Here is a 23,371-nt window from a genome sequence, read left to right on the forward strand (position 1 = left end):
TTCTATTAGGCAGATTTATTTTAAGGTTGTAATTATCTCCTTTCCGTTTCCAATTCAATTTGTTTATAATCAACTGTCTTAAACAAAAATAATATTTTTATTTGCTTTTTCAAGATTATTTTAGGATGTGTTATTAAGTTTATTGATGGCATAATATCCATAACATTGTACCTTTTGGTATGTGGTTTTTACAGTTTAGCTATTTATTAGATTTTCATATGACATCAAACTTGTAGGAATATACTTGATCAGAGAATATGGAAGATTTTATTCTCTCTCAGTGATGAAATGGGTCTCCTTCTCCCCACTGGTTTTGATTAAACTATTTGATTTCAGTTTTTGAAATGGAAGGTGCACTAAGGAAATGTTTACAACATGACAGTGAAAAATGTGTAGCTCATGCTTTCTTGCCAGTATTTACATTACAGTGTTGATGAGGAAATAATTGGAAACAGTTTCTCAGTGATGAAAGAATTATAAAATTACTAACAATTGTATGTGGTACTAAATCTGTACCTGCTTTTTATTTTATACATATTTTTTCGCATCAGAGCATTCCGATCATCTTCCTTCTTACCTTACTGATTGTATACTACCATAATAAAACTGTACTGACGTTTATTTGTTAAAAACTAAAAGAAAATTCTAGTAATTTAGTAAACTATGCCTTTTGTAATGTGAATTTAGTTGTGTGCTGGATTGTACTTCAGCATCTTTTTCCTGAAAGTACATAAATACATACAATTTACTAACTAAGCAAAATACATTATTCTGTATAGTTTGTGTTTTGTTCTATTAAATATATGGAGATGTTGAGAATATCTTATTCTTGTGAAAAAGATACATTAGAAAATAGACAAAGGGTCTAGCATTTGCCTTATCAAACTCATACAGTCTCTGCCAATAGTAAGAACCAACTCATCTTTTCCTAGAACCTTCATGAATCTACTTTGCCTTGAAAATGTTAAACTATAGCCTTAAAATATATTCATTATTTGGGACTATGAAGTTCTGTATTCTGTCAGAATGACTGCTAGAAATATTTTTTTTACATTAGAATTTAATGTCAAGTTATGAAGGCTAAAATGTAACTTGTTCTCTGACTTGTGAAATATCAGTTATTTAGTAAAAGCAACAAAAGTAATCATTCATAGTAGATAGCTAACTCAAACTTATTCTTATTTCTTCCCATATTTTGTCAGGTGGATGACAATATTCCACTTAGAGTAATGCTGCTTCTCATGGATGAAGTATTCGACTTAAAAGAAAGAAATCAGTGGTTGCGAAGGAATATCAAAAACCTACTTCAACAGCTTATTAGAGCTACATATGGTGATACTATTAATAGGTACCACTCTTTTCCTCCTCGCTTCTAATCTGATTTTACTTAGCTATTAAACTTTTACTTCTGGAAGTAGATTGCTCAACCTTTGTAAGAGAATTTTTTTCTCTGGGTCTTTTAAGAACATCGTTAAAGCAGTCTGTTGCTCTCAGGGATAATTTACATCCAAATTAAGTTGCTTGCTCTATGAAAGTCATATTTATTTTTTTCACCTTCTAAAAATTTAACCTTACTCATTTACATTTCTTTACTTTCAGAAAAATAGTTGACCATGTTGATTGGATGACTTCACCTGAACAAGTAGCCGACTCAGTGAAACGTTTCAGGTATATCTTAAGACACAGTCACTTCTTTCAGGTAGTACAGAGTTTAGCATTGTTATCACTAATTAACTTTCATTGCTTTTGTTTCCTTCCTGGACATAAAGTTGGTTTAGTTATCATTGATAAGCAAAAAGACTTCTAAGAATTATACTAAACGTTTGTCTCATGAACCTATTGATCTTTGTTTCTTTAAAACCAGAATAGGAAAAGTATAGAAGAAAGATCTTTCAAATGATAGGCTACATTTTTATCACAGTACAATGGCTGTAAGATAATTGAAATATTCACCTAAAAATGTTACGGTTGTATAATCAAATATCTAGTTTTGGGGATTAGTTTTTCTCAGTTGTATTTGCTAACCTTCATTTTAAATGGAACTTTTTAAGTAAGTCTCTTTGGCTATGTTTTAATTTTTTATTAAATATTGGAACCTATACAAGGAACAAAAATTAAGTAGATACTCTACTTCATATTTCTTTCTACAAAAAATACTGAGCCCCTCCTCTGGGCCTAGCACTCAGCCCATTGCTGAGATAAGATGCAGTCCCTTGAGGAAAGTACAGCTAGTAGAGAAATAAACCTCTTCTAAAAATGAAGATAAGCAATGCGTAAAAATTCATGGCATCACGTATTTGGAAAGGAAGGAAAGGAAGCAAGAAGGGAACTATCAGTATTGAACACTAACTAAGTTCTTGGCACTGTGCACAGTATTTTATGTATGCTTTCTGATTTTATGCCATTTTATGAGGTAGATATTTTGTCTCTATTTTGTTAGAAGGAAATTGAGGATTAGAGAAGTTGAATAGGCTCTCAGGCTACAAAGTGGGGAATCTGGTTTCTCTAATCTGAAGCTAAGTTTCTTCCCACTGTACCATACTGTTTCCAAAACTTGGACAACCTGCCCTGGCATGTTTATTTTATTTCAGGTGGGTAAATGATGTTCCTCTGGAGTGGTGATTCTCAGCATTGGCTGTTCATTGAAATCACCTGTAGAGCTTTAAAAATTACTAATGCCTGGATCCCATGTCCAGGGAGTCTGACTTAATCCAGTGAAAGGCCTGTACATTAAGAGCCTGTAAAGCTCTCAGGTGCTTCTAATGTGTAAAGTTAAGAACAGCTGCTCTGGGGAGTCTGACCCTCACACCAAATTCCCAGATGAAAGGTTAGTTTTTGTGCTCATCCCTGCCTTCAGACCAAGAGTTGGGGAACAGGAGTAAAGCCCACTGAAAGTTAAGAAGAATGGGTTGTTTTATGTGTGAAAGTCAATCCATCTGTAAGTTGTGGGCTTGGAATTTAGTCTTATGTAGGCTTAATTATAAGAGGAGTGGGATGGCATAACTGAAGGAGATAGGTGTGAAACTCTAAGGCATTGAAATTCGAGATATTGTAGGGTTGCATTTGGATGAGATGTTCCATCAGCAGATGCCCACTTTGAGTTTAAATGGCTGTGATATAGTCATCTACGTATCCCATTTTGCTGTCTTCATTAGTGTTTATGATCTGCATTGGTGCAGAATTTATCTGTTATTTTTTCTTGTGTTTGTTTTTTTTTGAACCCCCAAAATTGAACCCTACACTTGGTCTTTGTTGAATATCATTAAAGCTATATATTAATAAAATTTCAGAAACTTTTTGTTTCTGTTCGCATTTGTATTTTCTGTAGAAATTTGAAATAATTTTATCAACTTGTATCATTAGAAAATGAAAATGTTTACAAAATTTATTTAATCTTCTCAAATAGAGATGCATTTTGGCCAAATGGCATTTTAGCAGAGACTGTTCCATGCAGAGATAAAAGTATTCGAATGAGAACAAGAGTAGCAGGAAAAACGAAATTACTTGCAATTATGCCAGGTGAGTGGGCATGTGTAGTTAAAAATCTCTATAATTTGTCATTCTTCTGAATTTTTAGCATTCATCATGCCAGTGTAACAACTACCTTTTGATGACTTAATACATATCAGGCACTGTGCTAGGCATTTCTCATATGTTCTTAATCAGTCCTCATAACCCTACTGTAAAGCTAAGGACTGTTAACATCACCACTTTGTATGTGAGGAAACAGAAGCTCAGAGAGGTTAAATAATCTATCCAATGTTTATAGCTACTAAGCAACAGTTGGTATTCTGACTTGGCTTTAAGTGATGTGAAAGCTTATGCTTTTAACCATTCGCTTTGCTGCCTTGAAACATATTGGGAGTTAAGTTAAATAAAATACATGACAGGTGAACGGGCTAATAAAATATAAGGTATGAATTTTTCAGGAAGAATATTTGTTCTACTTAGGAAAACAAATTATTTCAAAAACTCCATCTACATAGAAACAACTGATTGGTTGATTATTAATCTTTATTAATATATAATCCCAAACAAAATATACTTAGTAGCATTTTGTTGGTCTGATTTTAGTTACTTCATTAGGGTACAGCTATCTCACTACCTTAGATTTACTTTTTCTCGTTTTTCTTCTTTCAATCAGAGAAGTTATATAATGTGAAAAGCAATTTAATGTGGCTGGGAGGTGGTGATGGTTGTTTTGCCACTTGTTAATGAATATCTTTGAAAATGCCGACATGTCTTTTCTCTGTATTTTAATTCTGGATGTAGAGAATGAACAGACATATTTGTGCATTATTTAATATCATACAATACTTATTTTTTCTCTAATTTTGTTATAATTCAGAACTCTATTTTCTCCATAAATTTTAATGACCAGCTTTGTCTTCCATCAATTAAATTAAAAATTTGCCACATGATTTTAATTTTTACCTATATACTGTTTCATTTGTTGGTAAAAAAGCAAATTATAGAAATAACATTTTAGAAAAATAAGAAACAATTGCTTAGGATATTATTTAATATACTATTATAGTAAACCTGATTGTGCTATATAGACTGACTCAGTTATCTAGCTGGAAGAAATCTTTATTCACCAAATATTTATTGAAAGTTATTATGTGCCAGATGCTGTTCTTTGCACTTATGTTTGCCTTCTTGGAGATTACTTTCCAATAGAAATAGAGGGACTCAAAAACACACAAAACAAATAAATGGAATGTAGTATGTTAGATAAGTGGTAAGTACTAAAGAGAAAGATATTGCAGGAAAATGGAATAGGTAGTGTCGGATGGGTTGCAGTTTTAGATGGGGTGGCCAGGGCAGGCCTCACTGAGAAGATGACAGTGGTGTGAAGATCTGAAGGAAGTGAGGGTACATATAAAAGTATATGAATTTATATATACATAATCTTTGCCTATTTTTTAGTAAATTCTCAAAATTTTTGCTATAAATTATTTGGTACCCCTAGTTAAAGACTTTTTGGAAATTGTATGTTTCTTTCCAAAGCAGCAAAATGATATTTATATTATCAATATTATGAATAATTATGAATATGATGAATAATTAATAATCATAAATGTTGGTCTCATAATCAGATCTCTGTAGTAACTTGGTGTTATTTATGAATAAATGCCAAATTTGCTCACTCTTAGTCACAACACCATCAGTTTTCTATTTTCTTCACTTTCTTCACTTTGAATTTAAATAAAATTCAACCAAACTTGTACTATCCCCATTTCTTGAACATGCTTTGTTATTCTAGTTACTGCTTATTTGCTCATTCATGTCCATTTCACCAAGGCTAATCCTTCATCTCATTGCACCTATCAAAATCCTGCCCAAGTAGAAAGTCTCCTTTACCTGTCACTTTCTTAAAGGGAACTTTTCTTTGTTACCACATCTGGAAGTCTCCCCACTACAAATATTCTTATACTTTTAGCATTTTTATGGCATGGTTACTATGTCAGGGGTTTTTGTAGATCAGGGATTAGGTTGTTTTTTTTTTCCTGTGTTCCAATGAAACTTTATTCACCATCATGGATTAGTTTGTTTCTTTATAGCATTTGTTACTGTTCATTAGGTGTACTAAGAATATTTGTATAATATTACAAAGTTTACAGATCACTTTTCACATTATCTCATTAAAGACTTATAAATCCTTATAGTTATAAGGATGTTTGTTATCATAAATTCTCCTTTTCAGATGAGGAAAGAGTCAGGGTGGTGGGTAAGTATCACATGGGTATTAAGGGACACGTTTGTAATCATAGTTTGGGATCTTTGAGACTTTTTTTATCTTTTACACCTGTGCTATATTCTCTCCCAGTAGCTTTTGCATAAGTGGGTAAATAGATGCATGCATGCGAAGATGCATATTAAGCTTCAGCTGTAGTACATAGCTGAAATGCATTAACTGGTTACCTACTGTTTATCAGTTACTCTGCTGTGTACCTTAATTTAAGAGCATTTAAGAGTTTAGGCCTTGTGTTTCCTTTGAGTAATTGTGTGTATTTTCCCCCACTTCATTTAGATGAACTGAAGCACATTATTGGGGCTGAGACAACACGGAAAGGTATTCTTCGTGTTTTTGAAATGTTTCAGCATAACCAATTAAATAGGAGAATGGTTTATGTCTTCTTGGAAGGCTTTTTAGAAACCTTATTTCCACAGTATAAATTCCGTGAACTTTTCAACAAACTGCATTCACGGTCAAAGCAGATGCAGAAATATAAACAGAAACTTCAAACTACGCAAGCGCCTTCTTTACAGAAAAGGTGACACTCCACTCTATGAAGCTGGTGTTCATTTTGTCCAGGACTAATGGTATGGACAGATCTTCTGGGGCTTAACTCAAATACTGTTGTGTCTGCACCAGTCTTTTAGTGTCTCAAAATAGATTATTAATACATCCGTAAGTCTGTGGTTCTTCTCATCCTCATCTATAATCCACCATTAACAAGAGAGATTTCTGTGTCTTAAATGATTTGGTGCATATTTTGCAACATTGAGAGAAAACTGCCCCCATCTCAAGCAAGAATGGCGTTGGTTTCTTCCATTTCGAACTAATCAGCATTCTCCAGCAATGACAAAATGCCAGAGTATATGTATGAAAGCTAAGGAAAGCACAAAACAGTGGTTCAGAGATAAATTGGCTAATTTGTTTAACGGTTGGAGACTGTGCAGTGTACGATTTGGAGGAATTTGGCATAATGATTTTGTAGGTCTGTGTCAGCATTTTGATATATTGTGAATTAGCCAGGTGAATGATCCTTGAAACATCTCTTTCAGGTCTGGGGAAAGAGACAGAATGCCCTTAAAGTGTGAAATAACCTTATACCTGAATTACAGTTTTGTGATATAAAATAAAGCTGAGTATAAAATAAAACCAATCAAACACAGAATTTGATTGGATTTGTTATTCATTGGTATACAACAATTTTTATTCTTATGTGTGCTTTAAGGGCTGTGTTATGCTCTTATGGTACTCAGTTTTGTGTTTCCTTTTGGCATTCTTTGTGCAAAAAAGAAGCATGTGGTGGCTCTCATTTAAATTTCAAAATTATTAGTTTTATCTTTAACAGATTACTGATTATACAGAAGATATAATTTATTGGAAGAACTGCCAAATACATTTTGTCCTTCTAAAAATATGGAAATTTAAATAGTAGTCTGGAAAGTTACCATATGATAATTTTTAATTATGTGATCTAGACATGCCTTAGGTAACTGCAGAAATAGCAAATTAAATGATTAATGAGCTTATTAGTCATAGTAAACATACAAATTCCTAATTCTATGACAGTGTACATATATGAAAATAAATGAAAAAAGGACTATAATATTTTTTAAAATATGCTTTTATTTATATTTCACATAATGTAAAATTCTACAAAATAAAGCTAGTAGGCAAAACCCCTCAGTGTATACCTTTAAACCCATAAATTAATTTTATACCAATAAAGTAAAATACTTTCTCTAGTTTTGGAGCTTCTGTATTTCCTATAATTTTCTCGCTGTCCATTTTATCCATCTTAGAAGTCTTCATATCCCTTCTATGCAGGATTTCTGCGTAGTTTTAAATATTTTCATTGTCTAAGGGTTTGGGTGTGTCAGCTTTTTTTGTTTTAAAAATAATTAACACTAAAACCTTAAAATAGTGAAGCTACTTATCAGACCACTGAGCCAAGATCCTGGTATTAAAAGAAAGTCTGGGTGCTTAAGATAAAGGGACAGAGTATTGGTATCCCAGTTATTTGGGAACTTTAAGACTGGAACAAGATATCACTGTCTTGTTTTCACTTAGATCCTACTTTCAAAGTGAGGCCTATTAACAGAATAAAGCCTTCCTTTAAAGCTTTATAATAATCATATTTATTAATAATGCTGTTGTGTATACTTATAGTATGCATATATTCAGCATATGTTGCATGTCTTCAGAATTACATAAAATGAAATCCCTTTCATTGCAACTTGCAAGTGAGAAAAGATCCTTAGTGGCTCTGGTGGAAGAAATAGTATTTCTTCTTCTCAGGGTGTCTCCCTGCCTTGGCCCCTCCCTGAGCCCTAGGCTTTAAAAGTGAAGATGTGTGAATCATGTCTGTGGGAAGCATCAGCATGGCCATAAGTGCAATGATTTTCATATATGCCCCTGCCCATTTCAAGTATATTTTTGACATGAATAAATCTAAGAGTATACGGAATGATTCATGTAAGAGCCTAGCGTGTACATGTGAAAAAGCATTTCTGTATAATGTGAGGAGCACTGGCCATCAACCAGGGAAAGAAAGGTCATGTAATACTGTAAATTTTCAAAATAGAGCCCTGCAAGATAACTGCAATCATACCAAAAACTATTTGAGTAAATAGATTTTTAAAGTAATTTTTGTTTAAAAGAGTTTATATTTCAGAAGCAGAAAATGTCAAATGATAGTCTTTGTAAATGGTGGTGCATCTTCTCTATGCACATCTGTGTTTTACATCAGAAAGAGCTGTGGTCGTGCTAAAATTAGAGATAACTTTTTGAATGACTTGGTCAAGCTGTGTGTAAAATATTTAACCATAAGTCAAGTACAGTGTGCTATGTTTAATAAAGTTACTACATTTAATGCATTTATTGCATAAATGAATATATACATGATGAGGCTTTATGTCTTCTCTTATTTGATTTTGAATGTTTTTTAAGTCAGTGGTGCCTTTAGGCAAGAACTTTCAAAATTAATCATTCTTTGTGTTTTCTGATTTTTCAGGTAACGTGTAAACTATTTAGAAACCATCATAGTTTATTCACCTTAAAAAATTGATTGTATTATTTAAATATATCACTTAGATGGGCATTTCCTATAATTAGGATATTCCAAATAGTTGCTGAAATCAATTGTGCCATTGACCAATGGATGCACTTGGTTAGCCTTAATTTTTTTTAAAAGAAAACATTAAAAACTTTCTTGAATATTTCAGTTTGTTCATTTTAAGTTTGTGCTGCTGGTATTTGGGGAAAAAAATCAAACAGTTAAATGCTACCAGAAAGTGTACCAATTTTTATAAAAATTAAGAATAATATAAATTTCACAATCTAAAATTTTAATTTTGTGCAATATTTTCATTTAATGCATGTGTATTTGAGTAATTGTAAGAAATGAATTTTTAGTTTTTTGAGATGTAGCTTAAACTGTCTTCTTAATCCAACAACTCACATTCCGTTGTTGCTGCATCCTTTTATTTAAGGACTTGTTTTAAAGGTCTTTTTTGTCACTCCTTGGAAAATTCTTTTATTAGTAGTAAATTTTGCTTATAGGAGCATGGCTCCTGTATTACAAGGGAAAAAAATGTAAAGAGCACATTTTAGGATTATACTTGTTAAAAGATAATGTGTGCATATCATTGTACAGTAAGTGTCAACTGTGTGCCTAACTGTTCTATCAATACTTTCCTTCTTTAACAAAGAAACAACAATCAGAATGTCAGTTATTTTTATTCAACTAAAAGGATTAAAAAATTTTATTTGGTTTGCGTTCTGTCCATTAGAAAATACTAATAAAGTATTAACAAACATTTTTGTTGAGTTCATTTAGTAGTAATGTATTTTTGTTACTTTTAAGATGCTTGCTCAGTAGTCTTATTTTTAGGTCTGTTTGTATTTTCTTTTATTTTAGATATCAGTCAATTCAAGTTCCAGGTTGGTAGATGAGCGCTTGAGTGATTACTGACTTAAATGGACTGAATTTAGCTTTTTCTTTTATGGGGCAAATAATTTACACCACAGTGTTAAAGAAACTTTATACTTCCTCATCATATAAAATTATAAAATATTTTTCCCACAGTTGAAAAGATTCATAATTAGTAATCCATTTTATTTGATCTCATTTTAAATTCATATTTTGACTAATATTTTAGACTTTTTCCTTTCTAAAAGTAGATTGGTCATAATATTTGCATCCTTCTTGGAGCTGTTTCAATAGACTTCTAAGGCATCAGATGTGATAACTTCTAGCCCATCAGGGATTGGCATAATATTTCTTAAAATGCATGTGGTAAAATATTGTTCCCTATAAGATGTTCCTGAGGGGAAAGTTTTATACTTTTATGTAACGTATACAGGACTATCTGTATATGAACCAAAAAGCAAAAAATTCCTTCATAAATCAAATGATTATATCAAAAATTCTGAGATGTTCTATAAGAAACCTGTTGAACTTTGCTTACCTAATTTCCTAAACTTAACCTCAGAATCTTTTGTCATGAGCAGCTTGAGGATGATGTTCTCACGGAATATAGTTTGGAAAATCTTTAGTAGGAGAGAAAAAAAGGTGAAGTGTCTTTAGTTAGGGAATGTAAACTGGACAGAAAACCCAGTGGATTTGGAGCACAAAGATTTTTTTCTTGCCTGCCATTTTAATGGAAAGTTCAATCTTTGGAAGAAAAGGGAAAGATGGAAAAAGGGTGAAGATGGAAAGTTAACAGCTGATTATATAGCAGATATTAAAGAGTAGAATTTGGCTCTGAATACCAGAGTAATAATGACTTCAGTGAGGAATAATAGAGCACATCTCATGAGAAGTGGGAAAGATACTTCCACAGATTTTGCTCATGTGACCAGAAGAATAGTAACTCGAAAATGTAAAGGGAAAAAGGAAATGCCATACAGTTTAGTTTATAAAATATTTGTGCCAGACATTGACCCATATATGTAATGACAGGTAATATGTTTGATTTAGGAAAACTTGCAGTAGCTGAGTGAAAATGAAACTTAACCCATGGGTTTACCAATGCAGTGTGTGAGATGTGTGTTAAAGATGATATTTTAAATTGGTAAACATCTTTTACATATCATCAAGAGTGAAATGAAACAATAAAACTATGTATTAGGAGTTTTCCCCTTGGTGATTGACTAGGAGGACTTACAAAACTCAGCATATAGTCATACAACTAAGATTTATTATGGCAGAAGGATATAGAACAAGAGCAAAAAAAAGTGCATGGACGAAGTCTGGGGGAACAAGGCTCCAGCTGCCAACTGTTCTCTCCCAGTAGAGTCACACAAGATGCAACTTAACTCCCACAGCAAGGAGTTGTGACGACACCTGTAAAATGTTGCCAACCAGGGAAGCTCATTCGAGACTTGGTGCCTAGGGTTTTATTGAGGGCAGTTTATTTGGGCACCCTCTGCCTGGCACATAACAGAATTCCTTTATGGAATTTCTTTCTCAGAAAATTGTGGTCAACATATGCCGTATTTTTGGTACAGTTTAGGCTTACTGAGCCATTTTTATCAGTTTTGGGAATTGATGGGAACACTCCTAAAATCTTAAGTTCTCAAACACCTGCAGCCTTCTTTGCAAGTAAACTCCCTTCCTAAATGCTGTTGTCTGAGTTTTCCTTTGACAGGTGGATGTTCCACTGGGATGCCCAGGTGACTTACCTCCTGAGCCAGCTTTGCCTCATTGGCTGTTTACATCCAGGCCCACCTTGCCTCCAGGGATGGACCTCATTCAACAGTTAGAGGCTTTTACACTTGCTGAGTGTTTTCTACCTTCCCCTCCTCATGGCTTTTTTTCTGGGTCTCGGTCAAGTCTTGTTTTGAGTTTGATTAGTGCATAGCTACTTTATTTCTCAGTTGGTGGAAACAGTGTTAGGGAGCTGACTTCTGTGGTCTGACCTAATTTTCTGCCAAGCAGCTATTTATCTTTCTTGATTGTCTTCATGTCTTCAAGACTCTTGATATCAACTGGCATCTTGGTCAGGCCAATATCTTGTCTCTCCTGTATGATTACGTTGTTCATGTTGCAGCCTAGATCAGTTTCTTCTGCCAGTGGCAGAATCCTTCATGTTCCTTGTCTTATTTATTTTATTATTATTTTTCAATGTGTGGGTGCTCTCTTGTTATATTGTATTTGGGGTGAGGTTATTTTAGGGCATGGTCCAGGGTAAACTGTAAGGCCTGGGTGCCCTGCTGCGAGGTCAGGGGCAATGGGACTAAGACTGCAGAGTCCTGGCCCCCTTACTACCTACCAATTGGCGGCCCTGTGTGGGGGTCTCTTCTGCTTTATCTGGCCTGAAAGAGACTGAGATGTTTCTGATCCCGGGGCTCCTGGGGGTTGGTTCCCAGTATTTCCAGGGATAGAGCGTGCTGTGGGCACTGGTGGGAAGCTTTGGTGTCTCCTCCCAGACTCTATCTGTGCCTCTTTATCTCTTTCTTCAGCTTCTGGACCTTGAGCACCAGAGCTTCAGCCCTGACCCTCTCCTGCCCTTCCAGCAGGGCCTGGTTCAGCTCCAGCTGCTGCTCCAGCAACTCCTCAGCTTGGTCCAGCTCAACTGTGTGGTGGGCTTAGGGTCCTGTTGAGGGGGAGTCGGGTAGCATCAGCCAGGGCAGGGGGCTTAGACCCTTGGAACCTGTGTTGTAGGGTCTGGCTGTAAGGAAGGAATTCAACCTCCCTTTCTCTTTTTCTAGCCCATTAGGTTAAGGTCCCCTGTACTGAGAAGCCCAGAGAACTCCCTTTCTTGGGCATGTTCCTTGTCTTGTTTACACAGTACTATGAGCTTTAAAAGTATTCAAGAAAATAGTTTTCATGCTTGCTGGAAAGCAAGCCATCTTCCAGCTATCCTTTGTGTCTCTGATCTCTCTCCTCCAATAAGTTGGTGAGTTTCATTCTTTATTTTTGATTAAGAAGGATGAAGTTATTAAATTTAGGCTGCTAGTTCTGTGTGTGTGTGTATGTGTGTAAATAAAAGACTTCTTGTAAAGTGTGTGTGTGTGAATAAAAAAAAAAAGACTTCTTGTAAAAGCTTTTTACAGATGTTTATACTTGTAACATTTCTTGTATTTGCAGCTGGCATTTACCCACTTTATGGTCTCTCAACTTCTGGAAATTATGGATATTAATTAGACATAAAAATTTATCACTTCTATGCACTACTGGTGTTATCTAATTTAAAAATACAGATTAACCATCAAATGTGAGGGAGTGATGCAGGGATTTAAGTAAAAAATTTGAAATTAGTTTTACATAGTTGTAAAGACTTCAGATTTAAGAATTTTCCTCTAAAAAAAAATTACATTAATGAGTATGTAAGTGTAATGGAATGAGACAGCAGACTGAATGGGAAAATTACTTCTGTTTTTTCTGGAGATTCGTGACCTCCTAAGCAACCTAAAGGGTGTTGAGTAGCTTGGAGTTTTCTTTATCCTTTCTTTAAAAAAAGGAAAAATGTCCCATAAAATAAAATGAATCAAACACAAATCAGATGGTCTGAAAAAGTTTTGTGTTTAAAAACAAAACATACATACATAAATATTGAAATGGAAAGAAATTTGGCACTAAACTCCTCCAGAGTACCCAAATGTTAGATAAAAGTATTTTATCATGAGTTATACAATATTTTCTAAATACGTTTGTTGATAAACTTGCATGCCTTTGCTTCTCTCCAGAGATAAGTACTAAATTAGATTTTAATGTCTTAAATTTAATGGAGCTCTATGTCCTCTCCAAATCTCATGTTGCCCCAGTGTTGGGGGTGGGGCATGGTGGAAGATGTTTGGATCATGGAGGCGTATCCTTCATGAATGGCATGGCACGGCACGGCACAGCACTATCCCCTTGATGATGAATAAGTTCATGTGAGACCTGGTTGCTTAAAAGGTATGTGGTACCTCCCCCTCCTCTCTCTTGCTCCTGCTTTCACTGTGTGACAATCCTGCTCCTGCTTCACCTTCTGCCATGAGTAAAAGTCCCCTGAGACCTCCCCAGAAGCTGAGCAGATGCTGGCTTGAATAGCCCACAGATCCATGAGCCAGTTAAACCTTTTGTCTATATAAATTACTCTGTCTCAGATATTCATTTGTAGCAATGCGAGAACAGCTTAACACAAGCTCCTATTTCGATTGGCATAAACAGACAAAGTAAGACTTGTGTAAGAACCAAATAATTTTCAGAGAGAAAGTGAAAAAAAAAAAGTCAATGGGTAAGTTTGCTGGCTCTTTAAGGAATTTCAAATAGTTGAGGTGGGTAGAAGAAGTTAGTGATGATTTAATGGCCTCGATTGCTAGATTACAAGAAACAAATGTATGCATATGTTATCAAATAACAGGAAACAACCTAAGACTGTCAGTATTTTTAAATAAGAGGTTTTTAATCCCATTAAGAAGTGGGCAAAGGATCTAAATAGACATTTTTCAAAAGAAAGCATACAAATCACCAACAGGTGTATGAAAAAGTGCTTATTATCACTAATCAGGGAAATGCAAATCAAAACCATGAGATGTCATCTTACTTTAGTTAGAATGACCGTTATTGAAAAGACAGAAAATAACAGATTCTGGGAAGAATACAGAGAAAAGTGAACTCTCATACACTGTTGATGGAAATCTAAATTAGTATAGCCATTATGGCAAAACAGTGTGGAAATTTCTCAAAAAACTAATAAAACTACCATATGATCCAGCAGTTCCACTACTGGGTACTTATTCAAAGGAAAGGAAATCAGTATATCCAAGGGATGCATGTACCGCCATGTTTATACAGCACTTTTTACAATAGCAAAGATAAGGAATCAGCCTAAGTGTCCACCAATGGATGAATGGATAAAGAAAATGTAGTATATTTACACAATGAAATACTGTTTGGCCATAAAAAAGAATGAAATCACATAATTTGGAGCAACATGGATGGAACTGGAGGTCATTAAGTGAAATAAACCAGCCACAGAAAGCTATTATATGCCCCCCAACTCATATGTGGGAGCTAAAAAAGTTGATTTCGTGGAGGTAAAAAGTAGAATGATTGTTATAAAAGGCTAGGAAGAATGTCAGTGGGGAGGGTGTTGGGGGCAGACGATGAAGAAAGGTTGGTTAATGGGCAAAAACATACATTTAGAATGAATAAGTTATAATCTGTAGTAGAATAAGGTAACTATGCTTAACAACAGTGTGTTGTACATTTCACAATAGGTAGATGTAAGGACTTGAAATGTTCTCAGCACATAGAAATGATAAATACTTGTGGTGTTGGATGTCCAAATACCGACTTGATATTACAGAATCTATGCATGTAAAGTATCACGTATGTTCCATAAATATGCACAAGTATGTATCAACAAAAATTACTCAGCTCTAAAAAACATGAGGTTTTTATTATTATGTAAATGGTGGGAAAACATCAGGTAATAATACTAAATAAAGTGAATACTTGGACAATTTAGACAAGTTAATTTTTATTTAAGTCAACTGTATATCTTTGCCTTGATGTGAAAAATAATGTTACTCTAAAGTTTGTAATTTATGTAAAATTTTGATATGTTTTTCTATGGAAAGCGTAATTTGAATGCCATAAATTTTATGCACTGATTTAATAGGTCAGGTAAGATTTTTGTTTCCACAAAACATTTAAGATTATGAAGATATAAAAAAAAGTGTTTAACTAAATTAGTAGTTTTCAACTGGGGGTAATTTCACCAGTCATGGAACATTTGATAATATTTGGAGACATTTTTGATGGTCACAACTGGGACGTTGCAACTGGTGACTTTGTGGATGGAGGCCAGGGATGAGGCTAAATATCCTATAGCTCCCCACAGTAAAGAACTATATGGTCCAAAATGTCAAGAGCACTAAGGCTGTGAAACACTGAACTAAATTACGGCTTTATATAAAAAAGCATTTGTTTCTCTGATGCTACAGTTCATAAGATGATGCTGTATTGATAGTCATTCCATTTACAATGTCTGTGTAAAAAATGGTCATATGCTTAAATTCATCTATGTTATTGTATGTATCAATAGTTTCTTTTATTGTTAATAATATTTCATTGTATGGATCTACCACAATTTTATCCATTCACCAGTTTAAGGACAGTTGGATTATTTCAAGGTTTGGGTGATTATTAATAAAGCTTCTATAAACATTGTTGCATAATAAAGAATTTGGGCTTTTTCTTTCATTCTTGGGAGACTGTAAATCCTTGGAATTTCCCTCGTAATAGGAATGTGTTTGATTCATGAGCCCCTTGGATTACCCAAGTTTATGGTAACAAGATGAGATGACTCAGGATGGAGGCTGGTCCCCAGAAAATTTAACCTGTGATTAGAGTTTGGGATTTTGAGCCAGCTGACTTCTAAGGAGGGGAGAAAGAGTTGAGATTGGATTCAGTCACCTGGCTAATCAGTTGTGCCTGTGTAATGAATCCCCAATAAGAACTCTGGACAGTAAAGCTCAGTAGAGTTTAATTCAGAAGTTATTCTTTTTCTATTTGATTTCTTCTTTGTCCTATGGGTTAGAAATGTGTCGTTTAATTTCTAAATATTTTGATTTTTTTTCATATTTTTCTATTGATTTCTAGTTTAATTCCTTTTTAGTTGGAGAACACACTTAATGTGATTTCTTTTAAATGTGTTGAAGTTTGTTTTGTAGCCTAGAATATGATCTGTCTTGTCAAAAGAATATATATTCTGCTTGTTATTGGGTAGAGTGTTCAGTGATTGTTGGTTACATCAAGCTGGTTGATTGTGCTATTTAAGACTAATATCCTTACCAACTTTTTTTTTTTTTTTTTTTTTTTTGGTCTTTCAATTACTGAAAGATGAATATTGATGTCTCCCACTAAAATTATAATTCTATCTATGTTTCCTTTTATTTCTGTCAGATTTTGTGTCATGTTTTTGAAGCTTTTTCTTAGGTGTATACATATATAAGATATTTATGTCTATATGATGAATTGACCAATTTATCATTGCTTACTGTTCTTCTTTATCCCTGGTAATATTCTTTGTTTTGAAGTCTGCTTCATCTGATATTTATAAAGCCACTCCAGCTTTCTTTAGTGTTTGAATAGTGTATCGTTTTCATTCTTTTACTTTTAAGTTCTTTGTGTCTTTATTGTTTAGAGACAGGGTTGGCGAACGTTTTCCGTAAATGGTGGATAGCTAATATTTTAGACACTATAGGTCACATATGTAAAACCATTCTTTGCTTTAAGGTCTTAAAAGAAATATGTGCGGCTAGAGTTAGCCAGTGGGTTGTAGTGTGTTGACTCTTGTTTTAACAGGTATTTTTGTTGACAAGACAGAGTCGGCTGCTTTTTTTGTTTTAAAAAAATCTCTGCCTTTTACTTTATATTAATGTAATGTATTAAATGTGATCATTTTAATGTGTTAAATGTAGTTAAACCATTTGTTTTTAATTATTGATATGGTCGAATTTAAATTTGTCTTGCTGTAACTGCTTTATATTTGTCCCATTTATTCTTTATCCCGTTTTAATCTTTTTTATATTGAATATTTTTTATGATTCCATTTTATCTTCTCTAGTGGGTTATTATTAGTTTTACTTTCTTTTTAAAATGAGTGGTTTCTCTAAGATCTGAAATATACAACTTTAATTCACCACAGCTGCCTTAAAATAATATTACACAGCTTTATTTACAGCTGAAGAGTCTTATAACGGTATATTTCTATAAGCCCTATAATAAGCTTATTTATTTTATGTTAGTCAAACATCTCTTAAAAGTGATTAAAAACAAGAAAAGTACCTTTTATATTTACATTTATTTTTACCATTTCCAATGCTTTTTATTTCTTTGTGCAGATCCAAGTTTCTATCTGGTAATAATACTCCTGCCAGAAAATTTTTAATTTAACATTTAGTGTTGGACATGTCTGCTGCCTTTGACTTCTCTCAGTTTTTGTTGCCTATAAGTTTTTATTTCACCTTCATTTTTGAACAATATTTTCACTGTGCATAGAATTCTGTGTTGACTATACTTTTTTTCAGTACTTGGTATATGCCACTCTATAACTGTAAAAAGGTCAGTGGTTGCAGGGACTTGGGAAGAGAAAAGGGAGGGATGGGGGAAAACTATTCCTAATGAAATCAAAATGGTGGATACGTGTCATTAGGGCTTGTGTCAAAACCCACAGAACTGTACAATACAAAGAATAAACCTTAGTGTAGACGATGGACTATAGTTACTAATAATGCAATCATTATATTATGTAATTATTATAATTACATTAATTATCTTAAGCAGTTATAACAAATGTATCACATTGATGCAAGATTTTAATTATAGGAAAAACTGAGGATGGGGAATGAGGAGGGGGATGGTTTAGATATATGGAACTCTGTGCTGTCTCTCAATTATTCTGTAAATCTAAAACTGTACTTAAAAATAGTCAATGATTTTTTAAAATTATCACTCCATTGCTTGCCTTGCTTGGTTTTGTTAGAGAAGTCTGCTGTAATTCTTTTCTCTTTTTTTGTATGTATTGCACCTTTTTTTCTATTATTCTAATTTTTTAGGTGCCTTCAATAATCCTTGTTTTACGATAGTTTGACTGTGATGTGTCTAGGGGAGTGTGTGTGTCTGTAAGCACATGCTCCTGTGCACATGTGTATTTTCATCTTTCTCACAATTGTGTTTCTTGGGTCTACAGTATTGTGTCTTTTATTATTTTTGGAAAATTATCTTTACCTATTTCTTGTTTTTGGTTCCTTTACTTTTTCTGGGACTCCATTACCCAGATATTCTCTTAGTGGTGTCCTACATTTCTGGAATTTTTTTCATTGCTTTTTCTCTTTGTGCTCAATCCAGGAGAGAGGATTTGATTGATTTAGCCAGTCAACATCCAGTTTAGGGTATTTCTGTTGGGTGGAGAAGCCTCAGAAGTCATCTTTGGATCAGGAGCCATTCTTTGTCCCATCAGCCATGGCAGTGCTTTATGGTATGGAATATGAATGCCTGCCACTGATTATCTCCTAGAACATCACAAGCAAGGAGATTTCTAATGGAGAGATGTCATAGTCATGGCCAGCAGCCCAAGTGTGGCAGACTTCTGTCCAATAGATGTTACAAGGGCAACAGGAAAAGCAAAATCATCCTTTGGGTGAAGGAAATCAAGATAATTTTCAAATGTATGTCTTAAAACCCAGAAATACCATTCAGAAGTTCTGAGTATACATATATGAGTAAGCGATAGTTATTTCCATTTTACATAGGAAATATTTGCAATAGAATTATGAGTTCCCTCTGAGGAGTCTGTTTAAATGATACTTACAATCATGCAATTAATAATATCCCAACGATTAGACACCAGGTCTTGGTTCCTATTACAACATAAGTACATCCACTAAAACTCCACTTGTCTGAATTTGGTGCATAGAAAACAGCTTTTAAGGAATTCACTAATTCCCTTTGCTGAAGACTAATTGTTGGAAAGATACTCCTTTATTAGTTGTGGTGAGACCCTGTCCCTTCCTGGCTACTTCTACTTGTAACTGACCTGAGCTCTTTCACAGAGTGAGTAAACATGCAGTGAAGGAAATAAAAAGAAAAGGGGCATTGGAATAAGAATCTCCTGACTGAAATACTATCTCTGTAACTCACTGGCTAAGTGACCTTATTCACTGATAAAATCATTCCAGGGCAGGGGCTAGCTTGAGCCTCAGCTGTGCCCATTTTAGGATTCAGATGCTTTTGCGTACATATAGTTGACTTATGGAGAGGCCCTATGAACCCTCTGGAAGACAATGTGTCCTAAGGGAAGTGAAAGGGAGTCTGGAATAAAAACTTGGTCAAATAACCTTGCTCCAGTGACGAGTAAGGAATAACAACACAGAGGGCAGTGTCTCAAAGAGGGGCTTTCCCCAAATCACTGCAAAACCTTGGAGTCACAGGGCACTGACTCCATGTAGCCAAGATTGTAGCCCAGAAATGAAATCATAATGAATTCTCAGTTCAGCAGAACAGCTTTGGTGTGCCAGGTGTCTGGAGAACAGAACACATCTTAGGCACCTGGGAACCACTGACAAGCAGAGCTCTGGCAGACGTGGGACCCAGCGAGATTCTGGATCCTGGCTCTTCTCCTTGGATGTGTTGCTTTAGGAGTTATTTTCCTTTTAGCCTAAGTCATTTGTTTTTCTTAGGAAACTTTTCACTCATTAGAAGTTAAGCTTTATAAATGATGTCCACACATTCTTTTGCAGAGCTATTTGTGTTTCTTGAATTATTGCTGAGCTTGCAAATTACATTGAGGATTTTCTTATATAAATAAAACAGCATCAAATTAGCGTTAAAAAAAAATCAGTTTCTGTTTCTTTAGTTCATCTGCCAGCTGGTACTTAGAGCCCATCCTTTGGTCTTGGTGCTGTGAAGTGCATTGATACAGCCTTCCATTTATGGAGTTACTTAATTTATTTCTGTTGGACTGCAGTCATGGAGATAAGCTTACCACGAGTCAGCTTACAACTTATAAAAAATAATTAGGCACTTTTACATTCTATCTTCTAACTCTCCACTTCAGAGTGGCCCTTCAGAGTTTGATTCATGAGGCTGTTCTTTATTGATGGATGACATGCCTTTCCCTGAATAATAGCAATCCTAGCTAACAATTAATGAGTGCTTGACATTTGAAGTGCTTTAAATCCTTTTAAAACCCCCAAAGATTTAAGTATTATTATTATTATTATCTCCATTCTATAGCTGGTGAGACTTAGTTACAGGGGCAGGGTACATCATCTGTGCACAGTCACACAGTCGAGACTTGTCACCAGAATTCCAAGTTGCTCTTAATCACTCTGTAATTCTGCCTCCAAATAGTGAGAGAAGAGAGCCACTGGGTGGAAAGCCAAGTTTGCAAGCAAAGAGACTGGACTGTGAATCACAATGGGAGCAAATGGTTAGGACAGTAAAACCAGTGGCTCATGAGATACGAGCATATGTGGTTGACTGATTCATGAATGTGGGAGCTCTGAGTACATAACACTTAAGGGGATGACTCCTTGGAAACTGGACATAGGACATGTAAGGCATTATTAATGCTTCATATCAATTAGTGGGTCTGTTTCTATAAAGTGACAAGCATGAATTCATTTTCTTTGTCTTATCAATTCTTGCTCCCCTCCAATGACTTGGAAAGAAATCCAGATGACTTGTAATATTTATCAGAGATGAAACTATTGATTCATACCTTTAAGGATGATACATTCAGAATGCTAATTTCAAGAAGAAATAACAGTTTCGAAGTTTTTTTATCTCAATGTTTTACTAGAAGGAAGACCTACAGAAGTTTGTCCCAAGACTAAGACAAGTCTAGAGGACTGATGCCACAGGCTGGCCAGGCACCATTGGCAGGAGGGACTGAGAAACTTGGAATGGCATGCACTGTGTTGGAAGAGCGTTCAACAACAGTAGGTCAGGAAGGGGATGTCTATCACTCATTTAGATGGTCCTCAAATCCTGTTTCTGCTGTGTGTCTGAAGGTAAAGGGTATAACGAAAGATAAGGTCGAAAATGAATAAATCTAGGACATTGAGAGCATAAGATGTCAGGAACTTGGCATGGAACTTATGGCTTTACAATCTGGGCACAGAAATGTGACAGTGAGGGCTTTAACAGTCATGGTGGTACCTTTACAGGTATTAATCGGCACAAAACTTATCAGATGAGAGTTTAAAAAAAAAAAAAAAGGGTAGTCAAGAAGACCAGGCTAAGGAACACAGAAGGTCTTCTAGAACAATTTAGGGAGAATTTAAGGCACCTGTAGGTCCCCAAGGGTGGATGAACAAGGGAGAGAACCAGTCATTAGTGGCTATATTGCAACCCAGTGTTTATCTACAGGCTGTGCTGACAAAGCTTATTGTGCAATGGGGTTGTGTGGCTGTTCTCTTTACAACTGCTGCCCCTTTGGTCTCCTATTTAGAATTTATGAATCATCAGGTACAAGAGAGTTACTTCAGACTATGACAAACTAATCAGTGCTATTGTGGTGAAAGTTTCTAGCTTCCTTAAGTCTTTCAAATAAGCTAAGGCTCATTAACAGATAATCCTCTGACAATAAATTGGAAAATAACAATAAACGGACAGTTGTTTTCTACTCTTCAGCTAGTTCTTGAAGAGATTGGTTTCTAAAAGACACAGTCTTTAAATCTGTCCACAGAGCAGGATAGTTAAGCTTTTGAGATTGTTGGAGAACAGAGCCTGCTATTCTCTTGGAATATCTTTCATCAGTAGATGCTGTTTCTTTTTCTTTTCAAGACATTAAAAGATCAAAGAAGTATGAAATGTGCCCTAAGGCAGCTGAGCTGCTAATCATACACAAAAAAAATGAAACTGTGATGGGATTGTGAACAAATGCCTTTTGGCACCTGTTTTTGTCATCTTGGTTTGTTTTTCTTCCCCCAGCATTTTACACCTCCTAATTTAATTTGTGTTGGGGGGTGGGGGTGGGGGCGGGGCTTCTTCCAGCTGTTCAGACCTGGAGGGCACAAACACATTCCAGCTGTGGTTATTGCAGCTTAACATGGAGCAGGGATTGAGCCAAGAGCACTGGCCAAATCATATTCAGACTGTGAATAGCTCTCACACCGCCTTATCCACTATGAGCTGGTAACTTGAGACTGTGAGTCTGATAGGGAGTCTCCATTCTCAGGAGAGTCAAGCTGCTATTTTGATGTGCTTTCTGGGGAATATAGGCAGGTCCTGGGTGCCATCAGCAGACACACCCACCAAGCTAGGAGTATGAAAAATTGGAAAGTTTGCTTTTGGTTCTGCACTTTTTAACACAATGGCAATAATATGAACAGACAGTGGTAGTATGCTTTCTCTTCGGACCACAGACAATGGGAATTTAACCTTAATCCTTATTCCTGCTGCTTCCCAAAGGAAGATGAAAGGTACTCGCAGAGTTGAGCAGACAGAATGATACGAATTTGAAAATCTCAGCAGGTGAGGGGTTCAATGCGCTATCCTCAGGGACAGTGCTTCTCTAGATCTGTTTTCTACTGAAGCCATCGCTGTAAAACTACTGTTCATTATTTCTGTAACTTCCCTAGGATGATAAGGGATGTCAGCAATAACATGGTACATTAAACAGGCCATAAATTTATCTCCAGGACTAAAATAATACTTGAGTACAAAAATAAATGCTTCTGGCTGCCTCATAAACTAAAAACATAGTCCTCAAAGGGACAAAATAAGTTCAGAAATAATCCAAAATACATAAGAAAATTCACTTCATGATAAAAAGGACAACTGAAATTAGTGGGGCAAAGAGGGCAACTTAATACTGGGTGTTGCGACAAATAATGAGCTTGTTCATACCTGTATATCACAGTAAACTTAACATACATGAAAAATCACACGTTTAGAAAGAAATCCTGAAAGCACCAGAAGAAAATATTAGGATAATTACTTTGTATCCTTGAAGTGGAGAAGTTCTTTCTAATGATGACTCAAAATCCAAAAACCATGAAATAAATAATGAAAGTACATAAAATTAAAGATAACTTTTGCATAGCAAATTATACCATAAGTACATAAAAAGTTAAATGACAAATTGGGAAAATTTTTTACCTCGTATAACAAAAACTAAACTTCTAATA

General features: G+C 34.9%; 1 protein-coding gene across 4 annotated transcripts in view; it reads left to right on the plus strand.

Moving 5' to 3' along the window:
• SNX13 (sorting nexin 13) overlaps positions 1–9,555 on the plus strand; it is a 151,348-nt gene extending 141,793 nt beyond the window's left edge. For all 4 annotated transcript variants that reach the window (XM_038004691.2, XM_007981963.3, XM_038004690.2 and 1 more), the window contains 4 exons: positions 1,203–1,348; positions 1,600–1,668; positions 3,407–3,519; positions 6,035–9,555. In XM_038004691.2, coding sequence (XP_037860619.1) covers positions 1,203–1,348; positions 1,600–1,668; positions 3,407–3,519; positions 6,035–6,282 — 576 coding nt within the window. In that variant the 3' untranslated portion in view covers positions 6,283–9,555. The remainder of the gene's footprint in view (positions 1–1,202; positions 1,349–1,599; positions 1,669–3,406; positions 3,520–6,034) is intronic.
• Positions 9,556–23,371: the final 13,816 nt, after the last annotated feature.

The sequence above is a fragment of the Chlorocebus sabaeus genome, chromosome 21, assembly GCF_047675955.1.
Source record: "Chlorocebus sabaeus isolate Y175 chromosome 21, mChlSab1.0.hap1, whole genome shotgun sequence".
Taxonomy (NCBI): Eukaryota; Metazoa; Chordata; class Mammalia; order Primates; family Cercopithecidae; genus Chlorocebus; species Chlorocebus sabaeus.